Source organism: Leopardus geoffroyi, chromosome A2 (genome assembly GCF_018350155.1).
Source record: "Leopardus geoffroyi isolate Oge1 chromosome A2, O.geoffroyi_Oge1_pat1.0, whole genome shotgun sequence".
NCBI lineage: Eukaryota > Metazoa > Chordata > Mammalia > Carnivora > Felidae > Leopardus > Leopardus geoffroyi.
Window position 1 is genome coordinate 40073738 of NC_059331.1, and position 26854 is coordinate 40100591.

General features: G+C 41.0%; 1 protein-coding gene across 1 annotated transcript in view; it reads right to left on the reverse strand.

The window, feature by feature from the left end:
• The window catches only part of SHQ1 (SHQ1, H/ACA ribonucleoprotein assembly factor), a 101958-nt gene that overhangs the window by 19303 nt on the left and 55801 nt on the right, over window positions 1-26854 (reverse strand). The window contains exon 10 of the mRNA XM_045493562.1: window positions 24542-24662. Within this exon, the coding sequence (XP_045349518.1) occupies window positions 24542-24662 (121 nt within the window). The remainder of the gene's footprint in view (window positions 1-24541; window positions 24663-26854) is intronic.

The following is a 26854-nucleotide window of genomic DNA, read 5'->3' on the forward strand; positions in this document are numbered from 1 at the left end:
TGGACCACACCAATCTAATTTTCTTTGACAAAGATGAGGACTAGACATAGCTAAGGCCACAGGACTAACCACAACCTTGAGTACTAATATTCCACACCGGCATCAGACTGGAGGGTTTTCCAACGGCTTTCATATGCATGAGCCTGTCGGATCCTCTCCTTGGCCACATGAGCTAAACAGGTCTGTACACCTGTCCATGCTTCATCGGTGCTCAGAAGCAAACATGTGCCTAATGGCAAAGGGTTAATCCCAAGGACGGCCAGAGCTGCTGATGTGCAGACCCACTAGGTCCTGGCTCACAGTGCGGTAGTGATACCATGTGGGTAATTAGAGGTCATTTACTACATGAAACAAGATTCTTGAAGAGGGCACTTGCCAGGAAAACCACTGGAGAATCTTTCCTATGTCATGGGATCCAATCCTTGACAAAACATGTATGCAGATTAAGTCTCCCAGGGTAGTTTTATCTGGACGGGAACTGTAATGTGTTCCATATTTTAAGGTGGTAACCACGATTCTCAAAAATTAGGACTCAACTAGTCTGTTGGCCAGCTCCTTACAATAATCCCCTGTTCGCTTTATCATCAAGACATAGAAGCAAAAAGTCTTCTATAATTAGAACTGAAGAGTTGCCCAAGTGTCCCAATCAGACCCAAATTACTACCTACAAAAATTACTGATGGCTAAAAATAAGAATGAAAAAGTGGCTCAAAGATATTATTTGACTAAATATAGGGCTACACAGTACAACTTAAACCGCCAGTCAGATGGTTGTTAGAACCAAACCTGTTGGCTGAACAGCATTTCATGTTCCTACACGAACTGGTTGCAGAAGCCTAATTATGGTTTGATTCAAATGATGTTATCAAACGCTTCCCGCATGGGGTGAGAGGCAGAAATGCTCTCTCCTTTCATTCCTTGTCAGGGCATCTGTGCTGGTGGTTTTTCTTGGAGCCACCTCGTTCCACAGAGACAAATCCAGCCCCTGCGATGAGCGGTTTACAAAAAAGCAGGGGCTGCTGTCGGCGGGAGCACCGGAGCTGGGCTTTGATCCCAGCTGCAGTTCCCACCTGCTCAAAAAAGGCAGCCACAGCGCTACAGCTTTTCATTCCCCTGCTCAAAAACACAAGAAATCAGCAGAGATGAGCTGACAGGGAAAACATTACACAAATCGCTGACCCTGCTGCAGGCGGCGAAGGGCTGCCTCTGCTTGGCTTTGATTTTCCAGAGCTGGAGCCCGAGGGGAGAGACAGTTTGACTTTCTTCTTTCCTAGTGCTCCCGACGGCAAGGTGCATTCAGACGGAGCCCGGAGGAATACCAAGTGCAGAAGAAAGGCGAGTAAATAAATAAACAAAACAAGAACACAGGCTGAACAGCAGAGAGGGGAAACAGCGGCAGCCAAGAAGAAAGATCATATTCCTGGTTAAAAGCAAATCGGTGTTACAGGTTTTCGTGAAGCCACACAGAGGCCCGAGCTCTGGCTGTGATCTCCGTCGTGCTACTGTCCTGCTGAGGGAGGCAATGAAGTACGTACACGCCACAAACCTTACTTACGCATTCCTATTGTTTAGTGTGTGTCTGAAGAAGAAACCGACAGGGTAGCTCTCCACCTGCGGGAGAGGTGCTGGGAACAGCAATTCCTGACCAGCTTTTGCCCTGACAAGCACACAGACCACTCTCTCCTTTATAAGCAGCCTATTTGCTGCTTACTGGTCATCCACATTTTGCCTTAAAAACAGGGTTCAACATGAACCATAGAGCCCACTGGTGTGTGCATCATCAGTCTGTTTTCTCTGTTTTCTCCTAAGCGTTCGAGAGGCCTGCTGCAGCTTCTGAGATGGATTCCACTATAACGTGGTCACTGCTGTCACACAGGTGCCACAGTTATCGAGTGCCTGGGATATGCTGGGCATTTCACTAGCCCCAGCGGTAAAGTGGTACACAAGCAAAGCATGGCTCCTGCTTGCATGGAGCTTGCAGTCTGGCAGGAAGAAAGTACAGGAACTTCTGATCCGGTATCAGACCCCTTGTCCACTCGGCCAAGGCCACCAATTGTGCTGCTCTCACCGGCCGTGCAGATGGAGTCTAGTGGAGGGGGTGGGGGTCTGTGCCACAGCAGACAGCGCCAGTCTCGCATAATGGAGACAGCTGGCCTCAGCTCTAGCCAATTGTTACCATGTGGGGATGTGGGCCCAGCAACTGCCAGGACTTCCGGTATTTCAAGAGCAGCTGTAAATCCAGACTTTTACATAAAATCTTTCAATTTTTAAGTGCTGACAACCAATTCAAAGTTTTTAAAAACTCATTGAGAGCCAAATGTGACCCAAGGGCCCCTGGCGTGCAACTTCCACATTCTGCAGACTTCGCTCCTTCTCCCCTATGCCCTAACATATCGTGTACACCCCTTAAGGACCTGCCACTAGTGTGACCAGTTTACCTCTGTTCCCATACCCAGCACACCCTAAGTTTGGGGATCTGCCTCAGTTGTGCCCTTGCCTAGAACTTCCCCTTCCTTTCTTTCTGTCCCTGGCCAGACTCCACCCATCGCAAGTTCCCAATTCAACACTCTACTTCCCAAGCCTCCTAGACCACACCGAGTCGCCCTTCCTTGAATCCCGATCTTTCTTATGACTGTACCACTGGCGATGTGGAGGAGCTCCCACTCCACAGTGCTCTAATTCTGCCATCTGTGTATCTTCTCCCCAACCAGACTAAATGCTCAATTAGGGAAACCACGCTGAAACTTTGTCTACAGCGCGTGCAGTATTAATGGGGGGCAGTCTGCTGTCAGTCACTCTGGAAGATGACAGGGAACTAACTGACGGACCACAGCAAGGGCGCTAAAAGCTCAGGCTCTGAAGAACAAATAGACCTGTATTACCTTATCTCTCTGAGCCTCAATTTCCATATTCCTAACCAGGGGCTCTCAAAATGGACACAGACCACAAATTCACATAGTACCTGTGAAATCAGGAGAGATGATGAACGTAAAGTGCACAGTACAACACCTGCCATGCAGTGAGCTATTGCTATTGCAGACTCAGTGCCTAACCCAGCCGGTGTTATTGTTAAGCAAGCACTGCATGGCTGGCAATTTGTTATTCACGAACCGTTTATCGACTGCTTACTCTGTGTTAACATGCTCCAATCATACCGCATGTGTTTCCTCATCTAATTCGCCGCATTTTGTGAACAGCTGAAGCAGAGAGAATTTATATGAGTTGTCCAAGGCCATACAGGCAAAGCAGAGATGTGAAGTCAGCCAGCTGGCTCCCACACTCTTAACCATGATACTCTATGGTCTCTCCACATTCCTGATGGCAAGGGACACATTCTGACCTCAACCTTCTGCTGGAGGGTTTGGCTCCTGCAAACAGGAGGATTAAAAGCAGGATTTGGCTTTGTGGGCCATGGCTTAAGACGACAGAATGATCAGGACCTGGCTTGAGCCAGACTATATCTCTGAAGACTCATGGAGTTTGCTGCTCTGTGTGACCAAGGTCTGTCGGTTTGTTCAATAAACTGAGAATGAAGAGAAGAGAAAAAATGCCCAAATCATAACATGATAGCTGGTATTAGGGAAGGCAAAACTTGGGACACAGGTTACACTAACAGAAAAGACAGTTTGCTCATCACAGAAAAAATAACTAGGGACGGAATCAGAACTATGTTTCTAGCCTCCAACATCCAGAGAAGACAGAAAAGAGGCATCTATATCCCACTTCACTTCAAAAAGGTAAAAAAGGAAAATGATGAAATCAAAGACAGTGAACTCAAAATCCACGAACGGCAGGCAGTTAAGAGGGGGAAACGGTGGCCTTCAGGAGCCTCGCGCAGAGACAGGGCCTGGGTTTTAAGCTGGCATATGACAATTTCCTGTGTCTTCTTTATGGGCAGAATACAGAAAACAGGGTGGATGATTATAAAGCTGACTGGACGCACATTTGACTTTACAGGCGAGAGCAATTTAAAAACTGAAGGAAAGTAACTAGTGAAGAGCACAAAGCTGTTAACGACAGACTTCCTCATTGCACATTTCATTCACTGTCTTAGATGAAATCAGAAAATGTTCATTCTAATTCCTTAAGGGTGGAAGCCATATCTAACTTAACGCCTCTTCAATTCCCCAGGGCCTTGCCGTATGCTTGGCATACAGTAGGTACTTCAAAAATGATCACTGAAGGAATTTCAAGAGGAAGTTTACAAACTATGTTACAGCAGATGGCAGATTCCAGTTCTGAAAATATTATTAATACAGGTGGACAGAATAAACCAAATCCAAAAAGGTGCAAACGAACAGGGACAAATACAAAGTTCTTCAACCACTTATAGAGAAGCAGAATTACAGTTAAACACCAAAGTCTGAGACTAAATTGTTAAGAGTTTTGGCTAATTGTAAACTATAGGAATAGTGTGTTGAGGTTTCCCAATAATAAGCAGATGAGCTCTCAGACTAAATGAATACGGTAATGTACACACACACACACACACACACACACACACACACACAAACAACCCTGAAAGGTAACAGCTCAAAAGCTCCTCTCTACTTCCTGGCCAAACCTGGAATGTTTTGCTTAGCTTGAAGGATACTTAAAAAGGATGCTGGGAAGTACTGTCAGGGGAAATACTGACAAAGTAGTTTGCCTAAAAGAAGACCAGGAACGCTGAAGATTTGGGACGCACGAACCTGTAAGAATAACTTCAAGACAAAAAAAGTAGATCGGGAGCCCTGAAAAGGGATATAGTAGCGATCCTCTAGATAGCTGAAGGCATGCTAGAAGAGAGAACAGACTTATTCTATATGGGTTCAGAATTAAAACTAATGTGGGGCACCTGGGTGGCTCAGTTAAGTGTCCAACTCTTGATCTCAGCTCAGGTCTTGGTCTTGAGGGTTGTGAGTTTGACACTTAAGTAGGGCATGGAGCCTACTTATAAATCAATCAGTCAATCAATCAATCTCACATGAAGAAAATAGATTTCAGTCCAACTTAAGGGAGAACTTTTTAAACCAATCTAAGGTGCTTCAGAGTAGAACAGGCTCTCTCACTCATGAGAGGGTTTCTAGGCACTGGAGCCATCTGTGACAAGGCTAAGCAATCACACAGTGACAACAGCACAGGGGGAACTGATCCCCAAATGAGAAGACTGTGCAGCATTTCAATTCTATGAGTGACTGAATTAAAGATGTTCATCGCCAAGAAAAGCCGTACAATGGAGATGACTTTGCTGGGGTGACGAGAGAAAGCTTCAAACAAAATGTAGTATCCCTGACAGAGAAAACGGAATACACAAAGGCAATGAAAAGCTGAAGTATATGGCAAACTTGGGAAGTGGTGACAGTAGCTGTCTGGCAGGAGAAGGACAGGGAGCTCAGTCAGCAGGAGTGAAGGATGAAGCATAAAAGATGAGGAGGAGGAGGATACAGAGCTCGGGCCGTGAGCCCAGCTGAGGCACTCAGGCTTCTGTGCTGCTGGGAAGGGGAAATCACCGAGAACTTCTGTGGACAGCCATGATCAAAACGGGCATTTCAGAATGATCAGACTGGCATTATCGCAGGAAAAACAAGAGGAGAACGAGGTTCTGGTGGCAAGAAGAACAGACAGAACGCTCTGGCATCAGTGAGAAAACAAGAGCCTGAATTAAAAGACAAGCAGTAAGACCAAAAAGAGGAATTTATTTATTTTTTTTTAACGTTTATTTATTTTTGAGACAGAGAGAGACACAGCACGAACAGGGGAGGGGCAGAGAGAGAGGGAGACACAGAATCGGAAGCAAGCTCCAGGCTCCGAGCCATCAGCCCAGAGCCCGACGCGAGGCTCGAACTCGCGGACCGCGAGATCGTGACCTGAGCCGAAGTCGGACACTTAACCGACTGAGCCACCCAGGCGCCCCCAAAAAGAGGAATTTAAATCAAAGACATCATCTAGGAAGAATTACAAGGACTTTGTGAATGATTCAGTGTGGGGTGGAGAGTCAAAGACAGATATACCTGAATCAGGGAACCCACATATGTCAACATGCCCAACAGTTAAGACCAAAAATAACCCCCAAAACATCTAAAGTCACAACTGGGTCCCAAACTACTATCCCATCACAGCTGTACATCCTATGCTCAGAGTACATTTTTCACATACTAAAAATACAAGATTTTGTAATTATCTTTGAATGTGAAACCAGTCACCAAAAGGTTATAGAATCATGTCTATAAAAATTAATTCCTCCAAGGACAGAAAGAAGATATGCCAGGTAAACACTAACCAAAAGAAAGCTGGGATCTCCATATTAATATAGGACAAAATAAACAAAGGTAAAAAAGCATTATTAGTGATAAGACCACTACATAATAAACATTGCAATTTGCCAGGGAGATGTAACAATTTTAAACTAGCAAAAATGAATAAAATATGCCTCAAAATATGAAGTAAAAATTGACTATCTGTCTACAGGAAGATAATGACACAACCAACACAGTACGAGATTTTCACACAACTCTTCCAAGGCAAAAACTGATGTATGAAACAGACAAAACAAACCAACAAGGATAAAAAACTTTAAACAGCTCAACTGATGAGTTTCACCTAGTGGACACAGAACTCAAGCTTTAAAATCTATGAAAGTGACTGCATACGAGACATAAAATTAATCTCAACAAATTTCAAACAATGGTAAAATTCTCTGACAAATACAAGGACATTAGAAATCAGGAACAAAGACAGCATTATAAAAAACCCATTTACATGGAAAGGAGAAACATACGTCTCCACATTTCATGAGTAAAATCAGAAAATATCTGGAGTAGAATAATAATGAAAATTCAGTATGTTTCAAACCCTGTTAGTGCACACAAAGCAGACGTCTGTGGGAAAGTGTATAGGCTTAAATAAAGGCTCCAAAGCTAATGAATTAAGCATCTAGATAAGTGGGGGAAGAGGATGCCTAAGAAACCCCCCAAAAGAGAAGGAATTAAATGATACAGATAACAGCAAAATGTAGGGGCACCTGGGTCATTGGTCGGTTAAGCATCAGACTCTTGATTTTGGCACAGGTCATGATTCCAGGGACATGGGATCAAGCCCTGCATAGGGGTTTTTGCTGACCATGGAGCCTGCTTAAGACTCAGTGTCTCTCTCTCTCTCAAATAAAAAAAAAAAAAAAGCAGAAAGTAATGACACAGAAGACAAACAAAACTAGAAGATCAAAAGAGCAAATATTGGTTCTTTGATAAACTAGTCAAATATACTCTCTTGAAAGATTAATTTTTTTAAAAAGAAGGAAACATGAATATTACAGTAAGATAATAGGACACAATAATACAATTATTACAGTAAAACAACGCATAGATGCTGTAAAGAAAACAGTTAAGAGAAAATAAGAATAACTTAATGTCAGATACTTTTGAAAATTTAGATGAAGTGGACAAATTTCAAGAAAAACACAACCTATCAAAAACCAACTCAAGAAGAAATAGAACCAGAACAGTTTTATAACAATTGGAAAATGTGACTGAATTATTAGAAATCTCAAAAAGAAGAAAGATGGTTTTGGTGAATTTTACTGAAGAATCAAGGAAGAGATTACAATTTATAGAAATTACCTCAGAGAACAAAAAAGGACAGTACAAGACTGGAAAATTATAAGCCAAATTCCTTTCTCCTTCTTCCTCCCTTTTCCCTCCTTCTCTCTCCATTTCTGTTTCTTGGTGTGTATAATACACAAACACAGTCAAGCAAATCAAATCCAGAATCACATTTAAAAAATTCATCACAATCAAGATGGGTTTATCCCAGGAATGCAAGGCCTGACTTAAGTTAGAAATTTTATAAATGCCATTCATTATATCAACATATTAAAAAAGAAAAACCTTAAGATCATCTCAAAAGATGGGGGAAAATACGCAATGAAATTCAAGGACCATTTGAGATCAAAAACTCTTCGCAAACTAAGAATAATGTGAACTTTTCTTAACTTGATAAAGGCGATCTACAAAAGCCCACAGCAAACATCAAAAGCATTTTCTTAAAGATGAAGAACAAGATAGAGAAATACCTGACCACCATTACCTACTGGGCATTGTGCTAGAGGGTGTAAACAGTACATTACGATGAAGAATAAAGAAAAAGAAAGAAAGAATATAAAAATTGGAAAAGAAGAAACCAAATTATCACTATTTGCATTGCTATTGCCTATACAGAAAACTGGAGAGAACCTATACTAACAGTTAATAGTAGAGTTTAGCGAGGTAGCTAGATACAGAAATTGATATAAAAATGTGAAATTAACATTTCTAGATGCTTAAACAGTTGGAAAGTGATTTTTTAAAAAACTATCATTTACAATAGCAACACACAAAATCTATAGCAGTTAATTCCAACCAAAGATGTACAAAGTTTTTAAGGATACTATGATAAAATTTTATTGAACGACATTAAAGACAACTTAAATACAGAGTCATACCATGTTATGGAAGGGGACTAAATGTTTTAGTCTCCCCAAATGGATTTATAGATTCAAAGCAATTCCAATCAAAATGTTTTTCATGGAACTTGACAAGCTGATTCTAAGATATAAAGCCACAGTAATTAAGAATGTATGGTATGCGCACATGACAGACAAGCAAAGCAGTGGAACTGAAAAGACAACCCCGAAACAGATCCAAGTATAGATGTAAACTTGATGTATGGCAGGGTGAGCGCTGCAGGATGCATGAGGCAAGGATGGACTATTTAATAAATGAAGCTGGGGTAAGGTGATCCATATGAGAAAAAATGAAACTGGATCCCCTCTCTCATGAAATGCACCAAATCAGTTCCAGGTGGACTAAAGACTTAGATGCTAGATGCAAAAGAATAAAAATTTCAGGAGATACTGTATGAGAATATCTTTATGACATCCACATCATACAAAGTTTCTTAAATGAGAAACAAAAAGCACGCCTATAAAGGAACATATTGATAAATTCTACAACATTAAAATTAAAAACTTCTGCTTATGAAGACACTACAAGGAACCTAAAAGATAAACTACAAACTGGGAGAAAATGTTTGCAACATGTTTAACTAATAAAGGACTAATATCCAGAATACCAGAAGGATCCTAAAAATCAAAAAGAGAAAGAGAGCACTAATGAGCAATAGGCAATACCAAAGACAGACGTCTCAAAGAAGAGCGAACACGAAAGGCCCACAAACACATGAAAAGATGCTCAGTCTCATAACCTATCAAAAAAGCGAAAATGGAAACGACAAAAGGAACTCTTTCAACACCCTCACCAATTGTCAAATCTTAAAATCTAAACAAGTGCTGGCACTGTGGTTGAACTAGGGAAATGCTCGTACTTTGCCGGTGGGTGAAGCAGTTGAAATAAATTGGTACCACCACTGTGGAAGACAGTTGGACATCACCCAGTAAAGTCTCACCCACAGTCATCCCCTAAATCCTAGCACTTCCATTCCCAGGCACAGAGCTTGCTAGAGAAGCTGTACATAAGCACACCATGAAGCACGCACAAAGATGTTCAGAGCAGTGTTTGCCTAATAACTCAAACTGGAAAGAAACTACTCACCAACAATCTAGAGAATAGATAAACAAACTGCAATGTATCACACAATGACAAAGTACACCATAGGAAAAAAAATAATAAACTACACCACTGTACATCATCACGGATAAATGAAAAAGGAAAAAAGAAAAAAACATTACATCCAAAGAGGCAAGTGATAGAAAAGCACACACAGTATGAGAAGTGAGCAAAACTAAAAGTAAACTGGGGTACATCCATAGATGGTAAAACCTTAAGGGAAAGCAAGGTAATGATTAACACAAAAGTCAGGGTTGTGGTAGAGGGGGAAACATGATTGGGGCTGGTTCCACAGGAAGTCTCTGGGAAACTGGTCATCTTTTTTTTTTTTTTTTTTTTTAAGTTTATCTTATTTATTTTTTTAGTCGTCTCTACACCCAACGTGGGACTCGAACTCACGACCCTAAGATCAAGAGTCATTTGCTCCTCTGACTGAGCCAGCCAGGTGCTCCTGGTTATCTATTTCTTCAGGTTGATGGTGGGTACAGGCATATTCAATTTATTATTATTCTTTAAAATGTACACATATATTTTATGTATTCTATAATTTTGTATTTCATGAAAAAATATTTTAAGAAATATCTCTACCAACAAAAATGGTACACAAAAGGTAACCTTCCATAAATACCTGAGTCCAACAGTTCCTTTAAATAATGAAGGGAACAATAACTAAGAAAGACAACTATCCCTTACCCAGAATTATAAACTAAAGTACAGATCACCCACAGGGAGGCAGGGCTCTGTACAGAGAAGAATTTCTCTAAGAAAAGCCAACAGCCTGAGAATTACTTTATGCTAATTAGAGCTCTTCACCCGCTCAGCTGCACAAGCCATAAACCTAGGCATCAGGCGTCACGCTCCCTATTGCCTTCCCCCACCCTCCCCAAATCCACCTTAGTTCCTAATGCTACTGCCCTGGTCAGGCTACACTCATGCCTCCCAAGGACCTTTCAAACTGGCCTAATAAGCAATTCACACTACTGTCCCTGCCACGGATCTTCTCCCACCAGATGCCCCAAAGCCTTCCCTGGCTTCCCATTGCTCTAAGGATAAAAGTTAAACTTCTAAACACAACTTAGAAGGTACTGTAATATCTGGGCCGTGGTTAAATCACCAGCCTCATCATGGCCCCTCAGCACCCACCTCCCCCACATGCACACATTTGTCTGTTTCAGCCACACTGAACACCCTATCTTGTTTCAGTTTCTTGAACACACACAAAAGTCCCTCCTGCCACAGGACTTCTGCACATGGTGGACCTACTACACCTTCCTGAAGTCCACCTATCTTAACTCCTACTTGTACTTGAGTACCCAAAGCACACCTTTCCCTGACACAGCTCTCCCTACCCCTCATCCCCCCAAGTAGACTAGGTCAGCGATCATGTGCTTTCTCAGCGACAACAAACTTCTTCTGTAGCCCTTTCCAAGGTTTAGACTCCACTTTCTGTGTAACTGGTTATTTGATTAACAATTCTCTTCCCTTAGACCTTAAGTTCCTGGAGGGTGGGGGCCATGTCTGGTTCTCGCTTACCATCCTAGGCTCAGAATCTTGGCATGGAATGTCACATAGAGTAGAACCTTGTAACAATCTGTTGAATGAAAGGATGGATGGATGGATAGATGGATGGATGGATGGATGGATGGATGGATGGATGGATGGATGGGTGGATGGATGGGTGGATGGATGGGTGGATGGGTGGATGGATGGGTGGATGGGTGGATGGGTGGATGGGTGGATGGGTGGATGGGTGGATGGGTGGATGGATGGATGGATGGGTGGATGGGTGGATGGGTGGATGGGTGGATGGGTGGATGGATGGATGGATGGATGGATGGATGGATGGATGGATGGGTGGATGGGTGGATGGGTGGATGGATGGGTGGATGGGTGGATGGATGGATGGATGGATGGATGGGTGGATGGATGGATGGGTGGGTGGATGGATGGATGGATGGATGGAAGAACAGATATTCAAGCCTAAAGCAGTCACAACCCCCACTCCCAACCACCACAGTAGGGTAACAAGACCCCAACAGATATGAAACAAAACAGACGTATGGTATCACCTCTCACTCCCAGGCCTCAAAGGGAGAGCCCATCTTAGACTGGTAGGTGATCCTTGAAAAAGTAGGATCCGTGGAAAAATGTTACACAGTCCTACAAAGAAGATGGGAACATGCTTATAGCTCTTGTTTAAAATCAAAACCAAAATGTTCTCTTACAAACCTGGAGCAAGACTGGATTTTTCTGATAAAAAAGTAAGATAAACCCAGTATTTATTTTCTGAACATTTTAGATTTGCAATTTTACCTGAAATCATGGATTATAATAAAGCCTCTGAAACCTAAGTATGTGTAGTGCTGCTGTGTTCAGAATACAAGCATTGCAACTTCTTGAGTTTTTAAAGCTTGCTTTTTATAATTAATCCAGTATTTAATAGAGTGGAGAGCCTTTGCCAATCATTTTATTCACAAAGCTTTAGCCTACACCGCTCATAAGTGAAACCCTTTTAACTGCTGTGTCCATTTAAAACAAGAATATAGGACATATGCTGACAACTGTAATTTTTAACATCAAGTTCAAAATGAAGGCAATTTCTCCCAATAAGAACTAAACCCTTGTTTTCCTGAAGTATTAGGGGGCTCTAAGGACAGCAATAACATCTAACTTGGCTGGTAAGCTTACTTGGAATAGCACAAAGGTACCTAATACTACATGTGCAAAGGTGTTTTATTCTTTGCTCAAAAAACTAACTCTGGGTTCTAGTAAGGCATCAAAAAATAACATTCCCCGAAACAACTCTGGGTATGTAGGTGACCTGAGGTTGCAGGGCAAGAATGAGTCTGGAGAAAGCAAGATGGTCAGAACAGACATCACTTTTCACTCTTGTCATTTAAAGCACACCACATTATAAATCTGTGAGGTAATATATCCACCACAACACTAACAAAAATTTAACTAAACGAAAGGCAAAAGTACTATAATAGACATATTTTCTATTGCTTGATGTGTTCTTGTAAGACTAAGAACATGCACACAGTTGACCCCTAATGGTGGTCTCTTTTCTGCTCTGTGGTTTCCTAAAATTAATAAAACAATGACTCAAATGCAAGTTAATATTTGAGAGAGCTCAAACAAGCATTGATTATCTAATTATTCCATTTATTTCATTCCACTCAGGGCATAAGGGCTTCCCTTTTTCATGCCCTTATCTATGTAGTTGAGCCTTGAGTGCAGACCACCACACTTTTTACTTTATTTACTTGTGTAATATCCTGTTATACTTGATGAAAGTAAGATGTATATCTGGGGGAAAAACAAAATACATGCTCACCAAAAAGTATGAAATAGAAAAGGTGCCCATGAATCCACAAACCAAAGATGATTTTTTATGAACATGAATGAGCTTCCTTCCAGGATTTTTGCCCTGTGAATATGTGTTTAATGTGATTGCAACACTTCAGCATATACAGCTTCATATACACTGTTTTTGCCATTTAGCTTTCCAGTTATGATTTTTCATGGCAGTACAGTATCCTTAACCCTCCCAGACAGTGGGCTCCTTGCTGCAGAAATTTTGACCTTGATCTTATCTATAGCACAGAGTTCAATGCCAGCCATAGCAGGTGCTCAATAAATTTCAGGTTCAATTACACTGTAAACTCATTTAAAACAAATGAGCCACAGAAAAAAGAAATATTTATCATTATAAATAATATTTAATAATTAAATAATTGATAATTATAAAGAATAAGGTATTAATAGTTAATAAAGACATAAATATTTCAGATAGATGTGGTGTAATCTACAAAACTTTTCACAGGTTATCTCCCGACGGGAAACGGGATTAAATCGAATGGCTATACCTGATATCCCTCAATCACATCACAGATCGCTCAGTATGTCTCCTGGCCATGTGCATAATTTGGGGATGACAGTCTGGGGAACATCCTGGTAGTGATGGCTGGAATCTCTTCTTCCTTCCCAACCACCGTACACACACTCTGTCTCCAGACTTGGGGAGGGACAGCAGGTGGGTACAGATCCTAAGATGGTCAGTTCTTGAGCCTGACTCCTTGGGAAAGGTATATGGCATTCCCAACACCACACTCTGAGCCAATTCTGCACAACAATAAATAGATGGCATGCAGGAGATCTAAACATCCATCTACCTGATAATCCAAACACCCATACACTATTCTCTGGCTCTCTCTTATATACCTCCAACTCATTCTGACTTCCTCATATGTAAGTAAACAAGCAGGAAGTTATAGGTTTCCTTTGTCATTTATCCCAATACATACCACCTCTATAAAAGCAGGCATCCTTGTTTTATGCTAGGATATGAAGAGCAGGACACACACTACAGGTCCTACAAGAGGTAGGTTCAGTATCATGTAAAAAGAAGGTAAAGCTGCTTCTTTTCATTGAAGCTTTTAACTGAATTAGAAAAGATATTTTCAGTTCAATGAGCATTTACTGAGCGTCATTAATAAGCAACACGCATTTGACTAAGGTGCTGGGGTACCAAGTTGAGCAACATCTTTGACCCTGAGAACATTCACAGTCCAGGTTTCTCTGGACCCATTCTCCTTGAGTCAGTAATTAACAATAAATCACAAAATCATTCCTCACAGAATCCTACATGTGTTCAACTTAGTTCAAGCAACTGGAAGAGACCAACTTGAGTCCCTGAACCTGAACTCCAGTGGCTTAGGCAAGACGACCCTCCCCCGTCATCACTCAGAATAAACATACGTGATTCTCTTTGGAAATGAAGATGGTCGTTGCTCCAAACTTCTGATCAAGTATCCTATCGCTAAAAATATGTTTGGTATTCACAAAACATGACATTTTGCTAGAAATCCATTAATGACGTTGATTTCTTTCTTTTAAATTAAACAGAAAGGGTGCCTGGGTGGCTCAGTCGGTTAAGTGTCCAACTTTGGCCCAGGTCATGATCTCACCATTTGTGAGTTTGAGTCTGGTGTTGGGCTCTGTGCTGGCAGCTCAGAGCATGGAGCCTACTTCGGATTCTGTGTCTTCCTCTCTCTCTCTGCCCTCTCCCCCACTCGTTCTCTCTCTCTCAAGAATAAATAAACATTTAAAAGTAAACAGATATGCCTATTCTAGTCTTCCTCCACTCCAAAAAGACTGTTCAATGTGCTCCATGGGGTAAATACACTTCACTTTGGAGGCCATTGCTATAAAAAATTTGGAGAATAAATGTATAAATCAAAATCACAATTTACAACATTATAAAACTGTCCAGGCAAAGGAGGTAAGACAAACATAAAATAAAAACAGAAAACATGATCTACTTTAGGAAAGTACCAATTAATCATTTTAAGTTTAAGAAAAGCACAGAGCCTCTACAAGGAAAAGACAATACAAACGTATAACAGCTAACATTTTCTTTAGTTTAAACCTTTCAAAAAGCCACACTAAGTGAAAACATTTAAAAATGAATCAGAAATTTGTTGATACCCACCCACTGAAAATACAATCTGTCAAATTATTTCAATGTTCTGCTAACATCTATTTTTTTTTAGATAAAAACTACTTTCCAGAAAGCTGTTTAAATTGAGAATAGTAAGCGAATCATCACTGATAAAATTATGTAAGATAAATAGCATGTATCACTCAAGATGTGGAACTCTACTTCAAGCAGGCCTGTTCCCCACATCGTTCCCCACCCCAGTCCCGACAATATGCTCTGTAGCTCTATTTATTATTTTCCCAGCTTGTATTTATTCAGAAAAGTAGACAGAGCAGGAAATGGGACAAGTCAAATGATCACAATCAATCTCATCACCTTCACAACATGCTGTGAATGTAATTAATCCTCTATTTATTTAGGGGACTTCACACCCCTTACATTAAGGCAGCAACTCCCTGCTGCCTTGGGTTGAGATAATTATGTTATAACAAGGATTGGGTTTCAATCATAATAGGCAGAAGAAAAAGAAAATTGTACTTGAAGTTGACAGTTTTTTTAAAAAGGTTTCGTGTGACTCCATTCAAAGGACGCTCTTGACAAAGCTCTCCTTAAACAGAGCACTTTCCAAGTGCGATAACCACACGTACGCCACATTAATCAACGTAAGCCTCTTCTCGGAATGAGATGTGAAGACAATCCGAGCACTGTGACCATTCTACATCAAGTAGAGAATACTGGTTTACAAAACCGGACTAAATCAAGCCCACCCCGAACTCACTTGATCCTGTGAGCATCCTCAGAGAATCCTCCAAAGACCTCTGATGGGTGAACAAGCCTCAGAACAAGGAGGTGAGGGAAAATGCCAATTTGTTCACACAGTCGCTAATTACACACTATAAAAAGCCTTGACTCCAGCAAGCCAAAACCAAGGATTTGAGAAGTCTGGCCAAGTACCCAAGACCAAAAACAAGAACAGACACAAACCTAACACAGCTACCCAGTCACAGCTCTAAAATGGGCCTGATGCACACAAGCCCGCATGTACCATAAACATGGGGGCATTTTCCAGTTCGGAAGCCACCTATTTCACTTCTGGGACTTCTCATTCACTTCTTACAAGAACTCACAGGCACACTTTCACCTCTAATCTCTACCTTAAGAAAGTTAACATGAAAATATAAAGTCTTGCCCACTATATCTTTGCAAACTTCTAATGATTATTCATAGATCATAATAATGATGCCTGCAGCACATGTAGAAGTAAAAATAATAAACGACTTATGTAATTCCAAATATCTAAAAATTATCAAAATATGTTAATACTACTGTTTTCAAGGTCTGGAATCTTGATGGTTGGAGTATTTGTATATATCAGCTATCTTAGTATCTCAGTAACACTTTACTACCTTTCAATAGCATTTAAGCTCTTGAAGAATCAAAATGTGCAAGAAACTGAACATTACTGATTCTTGAGTTCCAGTTCTTAGTAAAAACAAAACAAAACATGGTGTTCTGGGATAGGAAAAACCATTGGGTAAAAATTAGGAAAAACCTAAATAAACTATGGACTGCAGTTTATAATAATGTATCAATAATGGTTCATTATTGATATAAGACGTTAATCATAGGAGAACAGAGCGTAGGTTATCTGGGAACTCTGTATCATGTTCACAAACTTTCTAGAAATATAAAACTGTACCAAAATAAAAAGTTTACCTTTAAGAAAAAGTAGGGTAAAAATTACAAATAAGGAGGGGCGCCTGGCTGGCTCAGTCCGTTAATTAAGCATCCGACTTCAGCTCAGGTCACGATCTCGCGGTTTGTGAGCTTGAGCCCCGCGTCAGGCTCTGTGATGACAGCTAAGAGCCTGGAGCCTGCTTCGGATTCTGTGTCTCCCGCTCTCTCTGCCCCCCCCCCCCCCCCGTTCACTCTCTGTCTCTCTGTCTCTCTCCTTCAAAAAGAAATAAACATTAAAAAAAAATTTACAAGCAAGAAAAACATAGTAAGCAAAACAACTACAATAAAAAAAAAAGCCACAAAACTTTAACATTCAGGTACAGAATTCTTGTGCTAGTTTTCTCAATACACATAGTTGCAGAGAGCATTGGTATCTATACAAAGAGTTATTTTAGTCTGAAATCTGTAGGAACATTCATAATCCTATGATTTATTGGCACATTTCTTGTAAGAGAAGTCTAATGAAGAGCTACAGTCCCCAGTGGGCACTGCTGAACTACTGGTGATAAGGTAAAGAACCATTAAGTAAATCCTTTCCATATGAAACCCCACAGAAGGCATACAAGTGAATGAATATTGGCATGCACTAATCTTTTCTTATAGAGATAAAACCCACTCCCATCCAGGATGAATTTGTGGATTTAATTAAAAATAAACAGTAAAACCAAAGAGCAACTTGACATGCCAGAATAAGCACCTTACCAAGAATGATTTCAATTCAAGAGAGGTTTAACTTGCTTGAAATTATGCACAATTGTTTCTTGAAATTTCTATATGCTAATCATTAGCAGCTCATGTAACACTTAACATTTTACCATTTATCACAGAAGTAACTTCCCATACAAAAGTAAAACCACCTAGAGTGTCTGATTATTATGTGGTATGCCTGAATTTAACAGACCCCTGAAATCACCTTCAACACTGTACCTTTATGATGACTATCGGTGACATGGGTGACGGTAAAGTGTTAGGGTTCTTCCTCAGCTATGGCTCAGAACTGCATCGTGGAATTACAGCAGTGTCTCTTAAAGTGTCTGCATGCCCCACATGCATCCCTCTCCAAAATGCCACTAGTGACAAAGTGGGCCCCAGTGTCATGCATGTACCGCCTTACGGAGCATCCCTACCCCATGCCCACTGTGACCAAGGCAATTAGACCAGGAAGACACTGACTCGTGGTTGGGCCCACCATTCCTCCTCTCTTGGAATTACAAGCAAGGGACTCGTAGTTTACCTCTACTGAAGCTAGGTACACATGAACTCAGCTGCGGAAACAGCCATTCTCGCCCATGTGCATCAAAAGAGAAGGGTGGCAGCGACCTCCATGAGGAAGCAACACGAGAGACCACATGTCACCAGAGAGTAAGCTGACTGCTGTTACTTCTTCATCACTTGAGCTCATGAAGTCCAGCTGTACTCCCTGCACCTGGGTTCCAGAAGATAACCTAGAGCCTCCTAACAAAGTTGCTATGTTTACTATAAAAGTCTGAGTGGGTTTCTCTTGTGTAACCGAACGGGAGAAATAAGGATTTCAAATGTGGTTCTATTACCAAAATACCACGACCCCAAGCTAACTGTGAACTCTCTTATTCAGTAATAAAGAGATACTACGAGGACAGATAAAACTGATCTAAATGCAAAAAAGCCTTACATCAGTTCTCACCCTTCCAACACACCATAGCTACAACCAGGAAATCTGTTCATCATGTTACTTACATGTTTTACTCATCTACTCCTCTGCATGATGTTATTTTCCCAGCTTGGAACGGATCCATTCCTGATTATTATTATATTCATATGTGTAATAGTACTATGCAACTAGATACCGTTTTTTATGTTTTGCTATTTAGATCCCTTCTTTGTCCAAACTCCCTTCCATATGTATTTTCCAGCTGTGATCCAAATGTTCCTGACTACTTCCTCACAGATATTCCTTAGAGACCTCAAATCGACATGTTCCCTCCCTCTCTCTTCCTTTCCAACCTACACCCTCTCTCCACTATTATTTAATTTCAGCAAATACACTTCAAATGGCCCAGTTAACTGGCCAAGTCAAAGTCTGGATCTTCTCTTTGATGCTTCCGCTTCTCCCTCTCCCCTCACATCCCATCATTACTAAGTCCTGGCTCATCCACCTCTCAAATATGACCACCAGTCTCCTTCCCTGCTCACTCCCCTGGCTTAGTCCACACCTTTTGCCAGCATCACCCACATCCTGATGAGGACTTCAGTCTTAAGTCTGAGCTCTCTCCCACTCAGTTCATTCCCTGGAAGGGGACCTGATGGCTCTTCCCAGAATCTGAATCTCATCACATCACTCACCCAGACACTGTATGGCTTAACCTCTTCAGTCACCCCGTACTCTCCCAGGCATCTTCAAGTGGCCAAGGCTCCACATGAACTCCTTGGCCTCATTTCTTCCCTCTCATGCCTATACTGTGATCCATCCATACTGAGCTTTTGAGCTCTCTAAAAGAATCATATTCTTCTGTCCCTACTGTCTGAAATACTTTTTGCCCCAGCTTCCCCGGCTGCATCTGACCAACTCTTACTCGTCTTTCAGCTCCCAGCTTCAACTGTTCCTTCTAGAAGCTGTTTCCTCTATTCCAAGGCTAAACATGTGGCTTCCTAAGTGCTTCCACAGCATCCATGCTTCCCCACTACAGCTGCTATCAGGCTACAGCACTGTGTTCCCCTTACATCTGTACTCCCCACTACAAGATCAGCTTTAAGATGGTGTGCCTCTCGTTCACCACAGTATCCCCATCGCCCACCTCAGGACCTAGCATATAGTAAGGCTCAACAATTAGTGGCTGAAAAAATAAGTAATTCCACTTTTACACTCAATGTTAACGTTCTACCTTGGCATTTGAGTTACCCCCATGCCTGTGACTTTTGACAGGTGAACCAAGAATAAGAGAGAGCCAAAAGGACGAGATCTGTGCTATTCTCAGGAGCATAACCTATCCCCTACCAAAGCACATACACAGAGGAAGCAGGTGAAACAGTATAAAGCAATGATGAGGTCCTAAGTTTTCTAGAATTTTAAGATTTCAGGACTGAAATGGCTTATGTTCATTTACAACTGAGGAAACTGAGGTCCAGGATTTATCAAATAAGATACAATGATTCAGTGGTAGAACAGTTTCCCTCTAAAAACTTTCCACATTAGTGTCCAAAGGGCTACAAAGTAAGATCTGGTGGGCAAAGTATGCTAAAAAGAAGTGAAAAAAATAAATGCACCAAGTGTATAAAGCAGAGTAAACTATCAGTTCGACGCAAAGTGGTTCATTTCCTCAAAGATGTTTTTCTTCTTTTCTCCATAACCAACTACCTTAAAAAAACTATGTTAGAAAAAGTATGATTTAAGACCTTCGTGACTAGCTCAAACTGAGACTGAAAGACACCCAAGATTTTAGATTTTAATTTCAGTTTTTTAAAAAGAAGCAACCAAAATTTCTCCACATAGCAACAACAAAATAATACCCTACTTGACCCCCTGTATTTCAAAATACACCACGCATTAAAACCATGCACTATCACATTTTCTTCAGTGGGCGCATACTCCTTTTACAATGAGAAACAAATTGTTTAAAAAACATACTATGCTATGGATATTATGTGGTAAAGGAAAATTACTCATAGGGTACTATTATAAAGAGAAAACAAATTACAAAATGACATGTGCACTATTACTTCCAATGGTTTAAAAATGCACTGGAAAATAGAGGAAATACTAAAATACTAACATTGGCTGCATTAGATAAACTGACGAAAGTGACTTGCTCAAGCATTGCCGCCAATGAAAAGAAAGAACTGGCACATACACTACAGCTCATGCTTTTCTAGCCACATTTATACAAAAGGGTGTAAACTCTCAGAGGGTCAGAACAATCCCTGCTACTGCTAAGGAAGCCCACCAGGAAAGAAATCAAGGAAGGGCAAAATCCACTGAATGTAGCTGGGCTGGAAATGTCAATTAAAATAAGAGCCAATGCATAGTTTTTAGAGTGCTGTGCTTTTTTTCTTTTTTTTTTAAACGATGAAAAATGCTCATGTAACTGGCTGTACTGAGTACCATTCAATTCAACAAAAACCTACTGTGCTCCCAAGGACTTTGACAGGCCCAGAGAGATGTTCATTCACATGGACTTTAAAATTGTAGAAGGGGAAAGAGATAAGCACTACAATTACTACAAAATGAGGCAGGCGTGAAATATGCCTACATGATCTTAAACCAAAAGCTATGGGAACATCTAGGAGGAAGATGAGTGAGTCATTAACTCCTCTTCCAATAGAAAAAGCTCTCTAAATGGAGAACTTGTGTCTTCTGGCATTTTCCCCTCACATGCCATGGGTAAAGACAAACTGGTTATCTAGGAGGCACAGGTGGGAAAACATGAAATCCAGATCCAGAAACTCTGACACTATTGCACACCTATCTCAGAGATGCTACATGACTTCAAGCAAATCACTTCCTCATGCTGCCACCCAGGGAGCATTTGCTGCAGTGACCACCATTCTCGAAACTTCCAATGACGCTTACGGTGAAGGATGGCAGGGGGTGTTCCTTTTCAGAAAAATAATTTGCAGACTTTAACCCAGAATAAGAATATAGGACCTTCAGTTTTGAAAATCTGCAAATATGCTCTACAAGACACAGGCATCACAAGGAAAAAGAACTACACAGTATAAAGCAAAATGCAGGATAACTGTTATCCTAACTTCATTAATTGAATATAAGAATGACTTCGCAACCTAATTCCAACAAGTTTTTGCCAAAGTGAATGTCAGACTATAAAAATGAAATGCTGTTCTTTGTGTTCATTAGAATTTAGCACTTGTCTGATATTGTAAATAAAATTTCAGTCTTTATAATCAAAATCATCGAATAGAAATTAAAGAAAATACAGAACTATTTTAAAACATAAAAATAGGGTGCAAGATCTCACTGATAAACCCTATGGGAAAGAAATAAACCAGAAGATGAATGGTGAGGAAGAAATTAGTTATGGAAATCATGAACATTCACTATAGTATAAATGATTTAGAGCCAAGACAGTTCAGGGTAAAGATGACCATGGAACCTCAATTATGTTACGCTTGAAAAATTAAGGATTAAATCAGAAAACTGAATACAAATCAGGTAAATGAACAAATGTATTATTTCAAGAGAAAGAAAAAAAATAGCCAGATTCAACTAGAGTTAAAATGTAACACACAAAGTGAAACCAATACAACCTGTTTAGGGAAAGGAAAGTTATGGTCAAATTGGTCAAGTCCAAAAAATTTTTCCAGGGTGCCTGGGTGGCTCAGTTGGTTCAACATCAGACTTCGGCTCAGGTCACAATCTCACGATCCGAGAGTTCGAGCACTGCATCGGGCTCTGTGCTGACCACCCAGAACCTGGAGTCTGCTTCGGATTCTGTGTCTCCCTCTGTCTTTGCCCCTCCCCCATTCACACTCTATCTCTCAAATAATAAATAAATAATAATAAAAAAATTCTTTTCCAAAGTAATCTGAAGAGGGGCACCTGGGTGGCTCAGTCAATTAGCATCAGACTCTTGATTTTGGCTCAGTTCATGATCTCAAGGTTCATGGGTTCAAGCCCCACGTTGGGCTCCGTGCTGTCAGTTCAGGGCCTGCTTGAGATTCTCTGTTTGCTTGGCTGTCTGTCCCCCCCTCTCTCAAAATAAATAAACATTAAAAAAAAAAAAAAGTAATTTGAAGAGCTCCTGCTGGTATCCCTCTCCTGTCTCACTTCCCAATCCATTATCTCTTTGAAAAAATTAGTATTATCATAACAATTATTAGGAAGATAAGAATTTCATTTCATTTCCTGCAACTTAAAACCAAGGGAAAAAGGATTTTTTAAGCGCAAGGAGGTGTGGTAATCCCCACATGCACACAGGGGCACATGCCCTTCTACTTTAATGGAACACAATCTTTTCTCTAGTTAATGAGGAATGCCATAGAGAAAGGAGGCACTCCTAGAAATGGGATCCTCACAACAAACCTCAGTGCTCACTGCATGTTTATAAAATCCTCACCCTGAAGGGAACAAGAAAAATCTAAACCCACACAAATAGACTATTTCAATTTAATTTTATTATGAAAACAACAGGAAATGGCAGCAGGGTACCTGACAAGCTCAATTAGCAGGAGGATCAAACGGGAGTGATGACACGCCATGATGACCTCAGGGGTCAAAGATGCAATTCTCCATCTGGAGCCATTGAGATTTCCACCACAGACCCCACCACCACCTGCTGTATGGTATTAGGCGTTATGCTGAGCAGACCGTCAGCTCTTCCCGACCACAGGTATGGCCACAAGGTTTTCTCATCTCACTCGGCATCTCACTCACGGGCTGCTTCCCCGTGAACAGAGGCCGAAAGTGAATTCTATATAATGGCTCACTCAAAACAGGCATTAAAGGCATGCTAAAGCACTCATTTACCAATCACAGCAACAGTACAACTATCGTGGCTGTTTTTCTTCTAAGTCACGAGTGATACTGTGCCACCATTCCCCATAACCCGTAAGAAGCGTTCTCATCAACAGCTCTGTTTGTATGCTCTCAGTTAATCGTCTCCTGCTACTGAAATGGTTAATTTGCATATGTCTGTTGAACCTCTTCACAAGAGAAAATTCAGTTTTTAAGTTTATTTTTATTTAAGACAGAGACAGGAAGCAAGTAGGGGAGGGGCAGTGAGAGACAGGAAACAGAGGATCCAAAGTGGGCTCTGCACTGACAGCAGTGAGCCAGATGCAGGGCTCAAACTCATGAACCGTGAGATCATGACCTGAGCCGAAGTCAAGAGTTGGATGCCTAACCAAATGAGCCACCCAGGCACCCTAAAAGCTCACCTCCTTTTAAACTTAATAAACTTATTAAACTCCCTCTCTGAGGGAGGAAATGGTAAACGCTTTTTTTAAATCTTACATACCACGTGCAAGGAGCCTATTTGTGAGAGTTCAGACCTGTAGATACCTGTGTTACCAAGAATCATCACATGAAGCATTGAAGGTTGTACTTTTTTTTTTTTTAATTTTTTTTTTTTAATGTTTTATTCATTTTTGAGACAGAGAGAGACAGAGCATGAACGGGGGAGGGGCAGAGAGAGAGGGAGACACAGAAATGGAAGCAGGCTCCAGGCTCTGAGCCATCAGCCCAGAGCCCGACGCGGGGCTCGAACTCACGGACCGCGAGATCGTGACCTGGCTGAAGGAAGTCGGACGCTTAACCGACTGCGCCACCCAGGCGCCCCCAAGGTTGTACTTTTTATACTCTGTGTAACAGATTCTGTAAGCCAGTGGTTCGCCAATGAGTGCACAACTCTCACCAGGATGACGGCTGATTAGGCTGGTGTCTTAATGGAGTTTGCACAAGGTGCCCCCACATGCATACACACACACTCACAGCCTACTGTGAGTACACCAAAGACACAAGTCTGGACACCCACGTATGAAATCTTGAGATTTCATATTGGACAGTCAATAGCATAGCCACAACCAATCAGAACTGTCTGTTCTCACATCTACTTTCTAGGCTATAACCACGTTTTCCAGTAAAATTTTTACCATCTGTACCTTTCCCAAAGCCAATTCGCCAAGCTCCCCATGTTGATCTAGTCACTTTTTAAAGCATTTGGTATCTAGATGGGGTATTCTTTTTCATTACAACTTGTCTCCCAGGCTATTTCATTTTCTTCCTCCTGGGTCAGGAGGTATTCCAGAAATGGGGGCATGTAAAATTCGTAAGTAACTCAAAACTTACTTGGCTTTCTGAATCCACACACAGTAGTCTGAGATGTAGAGATCATTCAGAATGTAAGCTGGGTCATTTTCCTGAAAAATTTTGTGAACATCCAGTAGACATTTTAAAACTGCACTTTTACCTAAAGGAAATTTTTAAAAAATCAAGTCATTCATAAGAAAAAAACATTTGATTATCTTAAACTGAGAAAATCAGATACTGCAAGGTAACACACATATATCAGTTAAGAAACTTAACCATGTTTCTAGAATATTTTTAACACTCCTTTATTGCATAAAATCTTATCAGTACTATAAAGCCCAAAGCTCTTTATTTCCTTCATTAAGAATTATGAGTAGGAGCACCTGGGGGGGAGGGGGGCTCAGCTCAGTTGGTCAAGCATCCAACTTGGGCTCAGGTCATGATCTTACGGTTTGTGAGTTCAAGCTCCACATGGGGCTCTGTGCGGACAGTGTAGATCCTGCTTGGGATTCTCTCTCTCTCTCTCTCTCTCTCCTGAAAAGTAGGTGCTCTTTCAAGGTGCATGCTACAAACTGAGAAAGAGGGATTAAGAGCCCCACATCAGGCTCTGTGCTGACAGCTCAGAGCCTGGAGCCTGCTTAGGATTCTGTGTCTCCCTCTCTCTGCCCATCCTCCTCTCAACCTCTGTCTCTCCCCCTGCCCTCTCTCTCTCTGTCTTTTTCTCTCAAAAATAAACAAACATTAAAAAAAAGAATTATGAGTAATTCTTATGCTCTATTTCTATAGCAGATTAACTGTGGTTACCATAAAAACACTATGAAATACAACTAGGTACAAGGAAAGTTCTCCAAACTAAATGAATATTTAAATGCACCATAGTTTTAATTATAAAATGTTCTTCTAATTCAAGCTTTCAAAACACCATGAAAAATTATATTCTGTTTTTTAAGCCTCTTTATTTCTTATGTCAACATTTTTTGTCAAGGAGTTATCTGGTATTAGCTTAAAATTTTTTCACCTTAAAGAACTGAGGAAAATTGAGGCTGAAAACTAAAATATCACAGCACTCATTCAAAAATAAGCTGACAAAATCTCTTGGAAAAAAGCCATCAAGTACTAAAGTCTTGTTCAATCTAATTACTTCCTCCTGGTTAGTGAATGAACCTAATTTTAATGCCACCAAAAGCTTACCAAAGGAACCTTTGACAACTCAACAAGTCCCTAGGTGTCCCAACTTCATGACATTCCCTGAAATGTATAAACTATGAGGCAAATTACTAAATGTATAGTAGCCCCACCTCCTTTGATCAGTAAAATACAGCATTTTCAGTTTAACAGTTCCATTCGTATCTTTACAGTCCTGAAACATAAAAATACTGTCTATTGATTTCCTGAAGATATTGGATATGCTTTCATCGACATTTCCCAGTTGACTTTTAGACAGGATAAAAGAATCATGAGCTAGATAATGACATCTCAAGGTGCCAAAATTGCTGCCACTAAAATTTTAACACAATTAACACTAGAAAATGCACTTCAAAAGAGCACGGACTTCTGTTTTATTTAGGGATTAGTCCCCAATACCTAGAACAGAACCTTGGAGCAGCAGGCTGTCAATTTCAGTATCTTAAGAATGAATGAATGAATGAATGAATGAATGAATGAATGACAGACACAGTTCTCGCTTGCCTTACACCCTTGCAATTCCTCTCATCCACAGTACCACACACCAGCCCTGAGGATTCTTCCTGGATATGCCCTTGTAGCTGCCCTTTCCCCACAACTCCCTGGGCAATTATCCTCACCTGTACTCTCAACACCTCATGCCTGGATTATAATATCTTCCTCCTCCTCCCTTGCATTCCAGACTGTCCTTCTAGACCTCTGACACACTTTTTTATGCACTGCTTTCCTCAAGTCCCCTCTCTGTACATGCTTTCAAAGCCCTGTGCTCAACTGGCTCCCACACCTGCCATGCCTTTTCTAATCCACTCCAATGAATAACATCTCAGCCTGCCTTCACGGCCTGGCATTAAGACTTCACCCTTCAGGGAGCCTCGGCTCACTTCCTAGTCTTCAGAGCTCTTTACTGAACCCTGCAAAGGAATGTGGAAAAGAAAGAGATGATTCTCCCCACAGTCCCCCTGCTCATTTCACAGAAGCAGAACCTGAGGCTCAAGGTTGATAAGGTATTCACAGGATCCAAATTCTGAACTCATCAGCTTGCAGCGAGCCACCGTGCTACACTACCCATACGTTCGTGGCCCACTCCGTCTACAGCACACTTTTATTACTCAGGAGTTAAATAGTACGTTCAAAGCAGGAGCCGTCACTTATTCAAAAATTTTAACT